At 42.5% G+C, this 13,270-nt stretch overlaps 1 protein-coding gene across 1 annotated transcript in view; it reads left to right on the top strand.

The window, feature by feature from the left end:
• Positions 1-13,270, top strand: part of ST8SIA6 (ST8 alpha-N-acetyl-neuraminide alpha-2,8-sialyltransferase 6) — a 45,222-nt gene that overhangs the window by 9,581 nt on the left and 22,371 nt on the right. Inside the window, exons 2-3 of the mRNA XM_060280790.1 lie at positions 1,373-1,471; positions 10,517-10,603. Coding sequence (XP_060136773.1) covers positions 1,373-1,471; positions 10,517-10,603 — 186 coding nt within the window. The remainder of the gene's footprint in view (positions 1-1,372; positions 1,472-10,516; positions 10,604-13,270) is intronic.

Here is a 13,270-nt window from a genome sequence, read left to right as displayed (position 1 = left end):
AGATGCACTCTCAGTGTTTGATTTTTATGGTTGTGTGTCTGTCTCGGAGCCAGTTTTCAACACCACTTTTATTTTTAGTGTGGCACTTTATTTTCTCTTGTATTCTTGTGTGCCTGTCATTCATTCCTACTGTGAAGATGAAAGCTATGTATTTGGAGACATCATTGCCAGGGGATTGAACAGCGGTCTCCTTCTGAAGGCAGAACCCAAGGTTGAAGGGGAAGAGGAATTCTGATCCTGAAATCTCCACCCACCTGACAGAACCATGAACTTATTCAGGGGAATAAGATGAACAGAGGTGATTTAGAGTAATAGGGGAGTTAGGGCCAGGGGTGGGGATGGGTGGGATGCCTAGGAGAACATTTGCCAACTTGGTGGATTTCAGATATTTTGGACTGCAATCTTTGGGTTGTTTTGTATATTTCCCTAATATTTTATTTCTATCCATATTTTATTTTATTAATTGTAACTCAGTTACGAGTGCCTTGGTTGCTTCTGTATTTTTATGAGCTTAAAGCTGAAATAAACTGATTCTGATTCATGCTTTGGGTTGTGGCTGAATCTGGTGCACAGCCCTAATATCTGAAGAGAATGCAGGCAAATTAAATTCTCTGTGTGGAGCATTTCTTGCCATATTGAGGTGGTTGCCTGAAGTCAAAGGCCTGGAAAGTAGGTTTAAAGCAGTGGGTGGAAGCCTTTGGTCCTCTGAATGTTGTTGGACTACAGCTCCCATCATCCCTGGACACCTGAAGGGCTGCAAGTTCCCCACCCCTGTCTTAAGAGCACACACAGCAGTAACGCCACAGAAGCGGAGTAGCACGGAGTCTCGACATGATCCAAATGGAAGGTGGCCTTGAGTTCTGTCAAGGGAATCTGCCTCGAGTTCAGTCATGGAAGAAAGGCAGGGCATAAAGGTAACAAATACAGCTTTAATAGTGCTATTTGAAATGCACATTCATATTTGAAATGAGCATCTTGGGTCTTTGTAAAAGCCATTAATGTTTATTACTAAAATAGACGTGCCTTTTTGAAATGCAATTATGTTGAAGCTGTGTGTGGTTTCTCCGGTAAATATATATAAAAACACATTTCTGATTTACAAAAAAAAAAAAAAAAAATCAACATAACACACTGAACAATGCAAGCAAAACTCCCCCCTTTATAATAAAATATGCTTCTGGTGGCAACTCAGAGCAGCCCACTTCTGGAAATCACAGAATGAAAGTGAAACAGACTTTGTTGTCCTGAGTTTTCTCCCCTCCCAAGCTGGAGCGGCTGCTGCTTATCTTTGCTTCACAGCCATCCATTGTACAGCTGCTGCCAAGACCATTTTTATTTTTTCAAAGACTGATTTCCCCTTTTATCTTAACAGAACGGCTCCCAATCAGACTGGAATTCAGAAGGCTGAGCAAGCCTCAAAATGCAAAGAGTTGTGGAACAACAATTGGTCTTCATCTATCAAGAAAAAAAGGTAGGGAGGTCTGCTTCTGTTCTTAAATTTAGTTGGTTTACATCCAAATACAGCTGCTAAACACAATCCAGGATACCCAGATGTTGTATGCTGGCAGTAGTTCCAAGGGTGAGATGCTCATTGCGAAACCAGGGCTATGGTGGAGTTGCATTGTAAAGAAATGAGTTGCAAGACTGACTGAGGTTGCAGATCAAGGCGCGGAGTGGCCAGACGTGAATCTAGACGTGGAATGCATAATCTCCAAACCTGAGTCTCTCAGGCCAGGGACAAGAGCTGGAGTCAAGGACTTGAACTGGAGCTTGAAGTTCACATGAAACAGGCACGGGTAGAACCCCAGGTTCCCAGTATTTAGATAATTGACATCTTGGGGCATTTCCCAAGGCCCACTGCTGATGCGTGTCCTGGGTCTAGCAACCATTTAAATTCCCCCACAATGCCCTCAATATAGTATCACTCTGCGGAATTGTGGGAAAGATAATTGGTAGCTAAACGTAAAGGTAAAGGGACCCCTGACCATTAGGTCCAGTCGTGACCAACTCTGGGGTTGCGGAGCTCACTTCGCGTTATTAGCCGAGGGAGCCAGCGTACACATAGAAACGCCGTTTACCTTCCTGCTGTAGCGGTACCTGTTTATCTACTTGCACTTTGATGTGCTTTCAAACTTTGCCAACCACCCCACCGGCACCTATCAATGGCACCCTGGCCAATCTAGGAGCATCATACTGCTGGTCAGCTACAAGGGTTGATGCTTCACATCTTATCCCTCTTCCTTTCAGTGCTTGAAGAAGTTCTGAGGCTGGAGTTCATACAGTTTCCATTAGTCCACCAGCCTAAATTCAACACAGCAAACCCACTGAAATTAATCAAGAACTAACTTTGGATTCAACCTCAAGTCCCTGTCTACTTCAAGTCCCAGAGTTCCTGGATGTATGGTGTTCTTTGTTGTTGTTTTTCTAGCCGAACAAGCATATTACTTCTAATTTCTTCCCTTTCTTAGTCCCAGAACTTCTGGTTCCACTGCATAGCTGCCAAGTTTTCCCTTTTCTCGCGAGGAAGCATATTCAGCATAAGGGAAAATCCCTTAAAATAAGGGATAACTTGGCAGCTATGTTCCACTGTACAACAAACACATGACCAACCTGTGGTCTAATTTCAAAAAGTCTTTTGCAAGCAGCCTGATTGATGCGGAAGGAAGAAGCACCAGATGAGAGTGGAAAGCAGGCAGTGGAAAGGGGGACTGGAAGAAAGCAGGGGGGGCAGAAAACAAAAGGGGTGATCCTGCCTTGTTTTTGCTCTGGCCCCTCCTACCACTGGATTCAGTCCTGCCCACTGTCAGGACACAGTCCCTGACAGACTTAGCTGCCAAGTATCCCGTTTTTCACGGGAAACCCCCGGATTTTAATCCGTTTCCCGCTGTTCTCCCGAATGGAGAAAAATCCCAGAAATCCCCCGGATTTCCTACCTGCCAGGGATCCTCCATTTCGGGTGCTGTTCTGACCATGTGTGGGCACCAGAAATAGGGCAGAGAGACAACAGAAGTTGCTTCTACACATGCCCAGCAGCCATCTTGGTGGTGGCCGCCATGCAACCACCACCAAGATGGCCACCGGGCATGCATAGAAGCAACTTCCGGTGCCGCTCTGCCCTATTTCCGGTGCCCACACATGGTCAGAGTGGCCCCGGAAGTTGCTTCTATGCAACCTCCGGTGCCGTACCGCTGCTGATCCCGCATTTTTCAGCGGGAGACTTGGCAGGTATGCTGACAGATTACCCCAAGGGAAAAAGGTTGTCCCACCATGTTCTCTCACATGATGCTGTCCACAAATGTTAATGCAGTGGTGCACAAGGACAAACACCCTCAGTGTTTTGTTCTTTTCTCTGTGTATTGATTTTTCATGTTTCAACAAGCAACAGTGACTATACCTATTTCAGCAAGATATTTCATTTACTGCATCTCCTGAGAAGTCTCTCTTCCCGCCTTCCATTCCTTAGACTTCAAGCGTTCCAAAATCCTTCATTAGGGCAGAAATCATCAAGACAATATTTTCATTTAGGCTTCTTCTTTTTTTAAAGTGTTTTGAACAGCAGATAACGTTTAAAAGTTTGCCTCAGTTGAATGAGATGCCTCTAGATCCGCTCTCGCATTCAAATTGCTCTGACGAGGCACAATGTGATGGAAGAGCGCACAGCATATCAGAGCAGTAGCCCCTCGCAAGGTGCAAAGCTGTGATTCCGATGGCTCAGCCATGGTGACAGACAGACTCTGCAGTAGTCAGCGGAACAGTTTGCTAGTGCAATACCTGGCTGCTAGGATGGGGTGTGGGGGAATTCCTGCCCGTATCCTTAAGACCAAGGATAGCCAAGGATAGCCAACATATGTACACATTTGCCAACCATAGAAACTCTGTGTCCTCTGTGTCACAACTCTCTGCTTTCCAGCTGTAACCCCCCTCCCCATAGCATAATTAGGCTTAAGAAAAACTTTCCAATGGCCAAGGAAGGCTTCTTTCACGCTAGTTGAGATGGGAGCCTGTGGGTGTCATTATAGCACATGTGTGCTCACAGGCATCATATTGGTGACCCATGCTTAAGGCATGAATGAGGGAAAGGATGTAGCTCAGTGACAGAGCACCTGCCTTGCATTCAGGAGTCCTGGGTTCAATCTCTGGCATCAATATATGTAGGAACTGTCTGTTATCAGCAGATTCCAAGGTCATTAATGCGTTCCGAATGCACATTTGTAAGTTGAAAAAAATTGTAAGTCGAATCCCATAGGAATGCATTGGGAGAAAAAAATTCGTTAAGTCGAAGCAACCCTATCTAAAAATTCGTAAGTAGAAAAAATCCTATCTAAACAGCATCCAAGATGGCGGACGGAGCTCCATTCGTAAGTAGAAACATTCGTAAGTCGAGTCATTCGTAAGTAGAGGTACCACTGTATATAAATGAATGACAACAACCAGATAACAGCTGGCCAAGATGGGAAATGCTAAACTTTGGCCACAGCTTTATTATAGGGAGAGTTGGGGAAAGGCATTGCAAAGTCATGAACGCCTTGCTGAAAAGAGATGTGTGTATGCAGGAGTGCCCAACACTGCCATGGTTAGGCTTCTCCCTTTCTAGAAAGCAGCCATGCACTGGCAAGACTAAGCCAATTGATGGAGGATATGATTTTTGACAGCTAGTGGGCAGGATACATACTGTGTTTTGCCCCCATTATGTAGGCTACTGGTGGCTCAAAAATCAAAATGGAGATTGGAGTTCACCAGAGGTCACCTCATCATCCCTTCACCAGATCAATTGTTGGAGTTATGTAAGACTGTAAGAAACTGCCATATACTGAATTAGACCACTAATCAGGCAGCCCTGTCTAGACTTATTGGCAGGGAGTGTACTGCAGAGAGGTCTTTGCTAGCCCAGCTAATTGAGCTCTTTTCAGCTGGAAATTCCAGGGATTGAACATGGGAAGTTATCCATGCAAAGCATAAGCTTTTTCACTAAGCCTCTTCATTTTATATTTGTTCATACACATCTCCTCATTATCTGAATTCATTGTGTGTCCTTCCAGTAGATCCTTGCCAATGTAAATGGAATTTCCATTGATTTAAATGTCTGATTAGCTGATCAGTTTTGATGACCTTTAAGTAATTGAGCTACATGGTTTCGTTATATTTCCATCCATTATGTTGGATGTACCATTTACCCACATTTGAAGCAAAACACTCCACTTGAAACACCCAGTTCGTATTGGGTTGCATTTTGAATAGGTTTGTAATCTCATGAGTACTGATGGGATAAATGATTGCTATCTTATAAGAAAGAACAGCTGTCTTAAATAATTACAAAAATAACAAACAGAAAGGACTGCCCTGGCTGTTCAAAACCTGAATTATTATTATTATTATTATTATTATTATTATTATTATTATTTTAAAAAACATCAATGGAGACAGAATGAAGAAGTTTCAAAAATTCTGTAAACTGAAATGCTGATCACCTCCTGCAAAAGCCGTCAATAAAGGCCCTGAAGTCTCCTTAAGAAACAAATAGGCACTTAGAGACCAAGCAGAGCTATTTCATGTTCAAAAATGAAAGGTAGGAGATGGAAGATTTCTTTCTTTCTTTCTTTCTTTCTTTCTTTCTTTCTTTCTTTCTTTCTTTCTGCTTAACTGGTATTGAATGGACATTGTGCTGCACAGCATGCAGTTAATGCTTGATTCTAACACCACCTCAATAAAATCTTGTGAAACTCTCAGTCTTGCCCAGTTTGCGGGGCTTTGTGGATTGACAGTAAAACTTCTAAAGCAATACAATACTTAAAGCTATCTTGTTTATTTCACATTAGGATCTGTTTTCCCCGCCACCCGCCACTGGCTACAGATAAATAGTTGGGTAGAAAATTGTTAGTTCACTAGCATGGGGGCAATCAACGGAGGATGCCTTCACCCTGGTGTGGATCCTCTTCATTATATATACAGCACAAGAAGACTATGATTTATCTCCCCCCCCCCCACCAACAGCATATGAATCAATATGGCTAACCTGGCTCAGCAACCAGCTGACCCCCCCCCCCCCATGCAAACAAACTACACTGCAACCAACTGAATGCAACCAACCAAGCTCTGGACCCTCCAAACTCTTGCAATGCCCACAAAAATAAATAAATATTTAAATAAAGGACCTACCCACGTGATGCTGATACAAAAACCCTGCACAAACACTATGCAATAGAAAGAAATATCATTATCCCCCCTCTCTCCTCTCTCTATCTCCCCAACTGCACTATGTATATGACCACAGTGTCTCATACTGAAAGCAAACAAACTGTGAAAAAGATTCTATGAACAGGAAGTGGAAAAACTATATATGTACTTTTTAAGTTTAGTTTTATTTTGTTTATTTGTTTGCTGCACAAGAAAATCTTTAATTAAAAACTAATTATTAAAAGTTGGGTAAAAATAAGAAAATTTTAAGTGAGTGCTGCTGCATCTGTTGTTGCAAGAAGCTTTGATCTCTTAATTCCTTTTATCCAACTTTTGTGTCACAGAAGTGACGATGACTCAACCAAAGACTATTGCTGAGGACAAGGACTCTGTACAGAAGCAGGAAAGTTGCTGATAATCTCTTCTAATGTTGTTGTTTAGTCGTTTACTCGTGTCCGACTCTTCGTGACCCCATGGACCAGAGCACGCCAGGCACTCCTGTCTTCCACTGCCTCCCACAGTTTGATCTGACTCATGTTCGTAGGTTCAAGAACACTGTCCAACCATCTCGTCCTCTGTCATCCCCTTCTCCTTGTGCCCTCCATCTTTCCCAACATCAGGGTCTTTTCCAGGGAGTCTTCTCTTCTCATGAGGTGGCCAAAGTATTGGAGCCTCAGTTTCAGGATCTGTCCTTCCAGTGAGCACTCAGGGCTGATTTCCTTCAGAATGGATAAGTTTGATCTTCTTGCAGTCCATGGGACTCTCAAGAGTCTCCTCCAACACCATAATTCAAAAGCATCAATTCTTCGGCGATCAGCCTTTTTTATGGTCCAGCTCACACTTCCATACATCACTACTGGGAAAACCATAGTGATCTCTTCTAACCCTCAGGATAAATGGGACTTGGAGGGATTGAGATAAAAAGTGTTGAGAGCTTAAGGGAACAGAACAATGTCAAGGTTTATCATGCTTCCATCTCCAGTTAGAGTCTTCAGAGTGAGAGAGTTGTTGCTCAAGGGCTCCAGTAGCCCCTCTGAACTTAAGTTTCTTTCAAGAGTTGATGTTAGTATAAAATCATGTGTGAGGAGACACCAGGGTGATCCAGGAAGGGATGAAGTGGGAAGAAGGTACTGATCATTCAGCACTGCTCAGCCTGGTGGAAGATACAGGTGGGGTCAAGTGATGCATTCAGTGTGGGTCCCAGCCACTGAGACAAGAAGGGGAAACAGGAGCAGGTCAACTGACATCTGGGAAGAGAAATGGGAACAAAAAGAACAGCAGCAGCAGAGAGAGTGTGGGTGAGTTAGAAGCTAGGAAGAAGGAAGAAGAACAAAGAAGAGAGACTGAGGTGGGCTGGAATGGAAAAAGGAGTGGGAATGTGTGAGTGAGCATGGAGGCAGAAATGGAGGAGGAAACAGAGAGTCAGGGAGTAAATGGGGGGGGGACCCAAGGAAAGTAACAAGAGATGAGAGGCAAACTATGTTCTCCAACATTGAGCTAATGTCTGCTCCCTGGTCTGTACAGTTGTACCTTGGTTCTCGAGCGCCTTGGTACTCGTACGTTTTGGCTCCCGAACACTGAAAACCCAGAAGTAAGTGTTCCAGTTTTTGAACGTTCTTTGGAAGCCGAACGTCCGATGGGGCTTTCGCAGCTTCTGATTGAGTCATCTTCTGAGTTTTATTCTTCAGGATCTATTCCCTCACAGTGAATAAATTTGCTTATTTATTAAAATTATTTATACCAGGCTCTCTCTCTCTCTCTCTCTCTCTCTCTCTCTCTCAGTAGGTCCTTCATGTGACCATTGAGCTGGAGTCTAAACAGAGTGCTTGGATGTGTTTTGAAGCTAGACATTGGTTCTGTGGCTTTTTAATATGTTGCCAGTCCAATGACATCCCTTCCAGAACTTGACAGTTGTTCTCATTTTGTGATCTCCAACTTGCTGATGTCCTGAGGCAGAAGTCTCCTTTTAGAACCGTGCAGGAGTTACCCCTTGACAGCATAATTGCCCCAAGTCACACACACACACACACACACACACACACACACACACACACACACACACACAGTGTCCTTTCTGTTGTATCAGCTTTATAGTCTTTCCCCTTAATTTATCAAGATTTCCCCCTCAGGCCTCAATCTTCTAAGTGAAATTATTTTGTGGTATATGATGATATTCAGCATCAAAGAATGGAACCGTCAAGCAGTTTTCCCCACAGTCAACTAATTCTCTCTCTCTCTCTCCCTGGCTGAACTGCAGCCTGCAGCTAATATAACCATACTTTTTATGTAAGTGGTTGCTTAGTAAAATCAGCTAAGTTGGAATGACTTGGAGGCGGGTTGTTTAAAGAAATCGTCTTCGTTGGAGGTGTCTATCAGCTACAATGTGTCAATGCCTATTATATTGAAATGTTTATTTTAAGAGCAATTCTGTTCTGCTCATCGTATTTGTTCTGGGTCTCTCTTTTGCCAAGTGTCCCTTTTACAAAAAGAAGAAAGAAAACTATTGAGCAGAGTCCCTCGCTTCTTGGCTTTAAGGCTGCATGACCCGCTATCTTTATATGTGCTGTAAGGGTGCCTGACCTTCAAGGCAGAGAGAGCAGCCACCTGTCCTGTCATCTCAGATGATCTCACCCTTTACATACCCAGCCGATTACTGTGCTCCTGCAGATCCCATCTCATCAGGAAAACCCATTCCATGCAATGTAGGAACTGGGCCTTGAATGTGGCAGCACCCACCCTCCAGAACCCCTTTTCATGATATATCAGGCAGGTACCATCTCCATGGTCTCCTCAGTCCCTGTTGAAGACCATCGTCTTCCAACAAGCCTGATCTCTAAACCACTGAGCCTCTTGGGCTTGCCGATCAGAAGGTTGGTGGTTCAAATCCCCACAATGGAGTGAGCTCCCACTGTGCTGTCCCAGCTCCTGCCAACCTAGCAGTTTGAAAGCACACCAGTGCAAGTAGATAAATAGGTACCACTGCGGTGGGAAGGTAAACAGTGTTTCCTTGCACTCTGGTTTCCGTCACAGTATTCTGTTGCACCAGAAGCAATTTTTTTTGTTTTTATATGTGTTGAAAGCCGCCCAGAGTGAATAGGGCAAGCAAGTCAAATGGGAGGGGCATAAATAATAAAACGAGGGTGGTGATGGTGGTGATGATTGAATAGGACATTCCTGTTTCCATCAGAGAAATGCTGGAGGGTATGTACCCACTTGGAAGTAAGCATCACTGAACTCAATATGGCTGCACTTTTAAGGCACAAATGGAATTAGGACAGGCAGCAAACACATAGAACATTTGTTTTTCGAATCCGAATGAAGTTTTGTTTGCAAGATACTTTATCAAGGGGCAAAACATTTCATTGGCTTGCATCTTTGTGAGGCCTTTGCCACTGAGGCTCGTTGCATCTGAATGTGATGTTCTGCTTAGAATGCACCTCGACAGACAAACATTCATTTTTGCAACAGAAATATTGAACAGCCTTGAACACAAAAGGGAAGCTGTTGAAAGAGCCCAAGAAATAAATAAATGAACATTCAAGGCAGCGCAGGGTGGAATGTTGCTTCACAAGGCTTGCATGTCTCTCCAAACATCATAAATGTTTAAAAACCTGGTTCAACAAGAAGGAGATTACAAATGCGGCACAAATGCGGGAAGAGATGTGTGTTTCAGAGAGGCTGTTTCAAGTAGGGCTGCCAGGTTTTCCTTCAGAAGCAATTCCATTATACTGTGGAGATCTGTGGAGCAATGTTCATGTTGCTCAGCTGGAAATGCCCAACTGGAAGAGCTCACATCACTTGCTGACCTTTTACCTGCCTGCTTGGCCTTAATTCAAAACCATTGTTCATCTTCTGCTATGTATTTTGGAAAGTGGTTTGTCTGTCTGATTTCTACACATTTGGACACCTCTTCAGATACCATATATCCAAATTTTGCATTATTATTCCTGAGATCAAGGAGCAGGTTTTCATCTATACTTAGATAGAATTGGATGCCACTTGGAATCAAGATGGCGAACTGTGCCATTCAAAGCAGCGTGGATTTTTAACCAGCGTTTACATATTTGTTTCTGAGATCAAGAAGCAGCTTTTCATCTATGTTTCCCTGGGAAGAGGGATTGATTGTTAAACCTCTGGGGGCATTGTTGCTGCTAACAATTCTCAACACCTTTTACAAACTACAGTTCCCAGGATTCTTTGGGGGAAGCCATGGCTATTAAAATGCTGTAAAGATGCTAAAAACGCATGGCGCAGAAGTGGTCTATGCCACACCATGTATTAAAGGGCAAAAAAGTGTGCTTTTGATGCACATACATGCCTCTTTTTATTTTAATCTTTACAGGTATTCTGAAGACTATTATCTGCAGATAGTTGGGAAACTACAGAATTGTACATGGAAGAAGAAGCCACAAGAGTATGCCAGATTCAGGTAAGTTTGTTTCCTTAATTCTACAAAACTGTCTGCAGGAGAGCTGTCTATGAAAATGTGATATACTGAAATAATCAAAATCATGTTTGTTTGTTTTACATCTGTTGTAAAGAACATACAGTTGTCTGTTTCTTGCTGCTTTGGGAATAGAATGCTATATTAGGGCAATTTTCAGCAGTGCAAAAAGTGAAGGAATGAACAGAAATACTGCTTTGTCTACCTTGCTACCCTGGATTGCTTTGGGAGGGAGGGTAGGATATAAATTAAATAGCAAAATACCTTCACTATATAAAGAAATGCATAGCAGAATTAACCCAAGCTACTTCAGTGGGTTCAAAGCAGTGTACATTCTTTATGCATAGAGAATGGATGGCATATGCCTTTCAACAATGACACAGGCTCCATAGATTTGTAGGCAACCATAGGAAATTTATCTGTCTTCCATCCATGCCTTCCCACTTTAACCTTCTGGGCAAAGTTTTCCATTAAAGCAATTTGACATTGTTCCCAATACCAGAATCCAAGGAGATTAAGAAGAGAAGTCTTCTGACGTTTTGCAATTATCACTCTAGCAGCTGTTAACTAGCATAATTATCAAATCCTTAAAGAGTATGTTCTTTGCTGATGAGAAGATTACTGCTGTGGAAGACCTCAGAGGCCCATATAGAATTGCTGGGACACATCTGATATACACTAACAAAGATCTTAGTTCTCTGAGTGGTAGACCTTATGTAGCCAGGGGGTGGGGGTGGGGAGAAGAAGCACCCCCCAGTACAGTACAGTACAGTACAGTAGGAAAGTATCAGCAGACCTAACTGTTTGCAGAAGAACAGAACCATCTTTATAGAGGAAGTAGGACTTTGGGGTTCAGAAAAGGGTGACCAGAATGATCAACGAGAATAATAATAATAATAATAATAATAATAATAATAATAATAATAATAATAAATAATTCATTTATACCCTGCCCATCTGGCCGGGTTGCCCAAGCCACTCTGGGCAGCTTCCAAGACATAAAAACATAATAAAACATCAAACATTATAAATCAACCAAAATAATAAAATAATAACAAAAAATCATCAAACATTAATAGTAACAATCTGATCCAATATGAAAGTCACAGTAACTTTAAAATAAACAACTTATATCAAACAAAGCAACATTCAACACTCTATCCGAATCTAATAGTAAACAGTAAAATTAAACAACAAATAATAATTAAACAGTTCAACCTCAATAAAGAACTACCAATCTGTAATCAATAAAAGTAACAGCAAATCAAAATGCATAAAATACCACAAAACACAAAACCATGTACAAGGATCAAATTGAGAAACAAAGAAGCACAACTTATAAAACTATTTAATAAAAATAATAATCCCTGGAGTCATTTCTTCCCAGCTGCTGCTGCTGCTGCTGCTCTCAGAATCACAGTCTGGGAAAGGCTAGGTGGGGCAAGACAGGTGGAAACACTATTGCCTGATGGGGAACAAAAAGTCTCTCTCCCCTTTGAAGCGAATCCCCTTTGAAGAAAGTTTGCAGCTTTTGGGACTTTTTATTTAAGAGAAAAGGCTAGAAAGAGGTCATATGATATAAGTTAATAAAAATATGCAGGTCTAGAGAAAGTGGATAGTGAAAAGTTCTTCTCCCTCATAGCACTAGAATGCATTGACACCCACGGAAGCTGAATATTGCAAGATTCCAGAGAGATAAGAAAAGTAGTTCTTCCTGCAGCACATAGTCAACTATGGAACTCTCTCCCACAGGAAGAGAGTGATAGTTGCCAACCTAAGATGGCTTTCAAAGAGGATTGGACACATTCATGGGAGAGAGGGCTATTGATGGCTCTGCTCTGCTTCCATGGTCAGAGTCCCCAATGCTGATTAATGGCTGGAAACCGCAGGAAGGGATGTTCTTATTGTGCTTGGGTCTTGCTTGCTGGTTTGCCACAGACATCTGGTTGGCCACTGAGAGAACAGGATGCTTGACCAGATGGGCCACAGGCCTGATCCAGCAGGGTCTTATGTTCTTAACACTTTGGGGTGGGCGAAATTCTGCAAAGCAGCTGAACGAGAACTGGGCGTGCCAGAGGGGCCAGCTTGCAAGGGTGATTAGGGAAGGCAAAGCCTTGTGGTTAATGTTCTGAGCTACACTGAAGTCTGAAGTTACGGGGACTATGACCTTTGAGTTTGATGGGCTTTGGGTCATGCCTCTAAACTCTTGATGCAGATGTGTGGCAATGAGCAATGGAAGCTAATTTTAAACAGTACCAGATAAACAGATTGAAAAGCTATTTCATTGTAACTTGCATGCAGCCGTAGTGACATTATCTTTGTAGAAGGTTACCAATTAGCTGCTTTTCAAAAACAGCCCACAGATTTACTTATTTTTAATGTGCTTTTAAATATCTATAGGTTATGCAACTGGAAGATAATTAAGAAAATGAGGCAGAATCTAAGGCTTTTGTTTTTGGTCTGCTTTTCCTAATACAATGAGGCAGGCTGACTTTTTGTTTCTGCATACATAACCAACTGAGTTGCCAGTGGTTCTGAGGGAGAAATGTTTCTTTAACAAGTGCCTGTTTTCATGTAACTCCCTCCTCCCCATCTCTTCTCCTTTTTGCACTTTTCAGAAACAGGATATTAAAATTTCACAGAGATCTTGCT

Source organism: Zootoca vivipara, chromosome 12 (assembly GCF_963506605.1).
Source record: "Zootoca vivipara chromosome 12, rZooViv1.1, whole genome shotgun sequence".
Lineage (NCBI taxonomy): Eukaryota > Metazoa > Chordata > Lepidosauria > Squamata > Lacertidae > Zootoca > Zootoca vivipara.
This window is presented reverse-complemented; position numbering and strand designations above follow the sequence as displayed.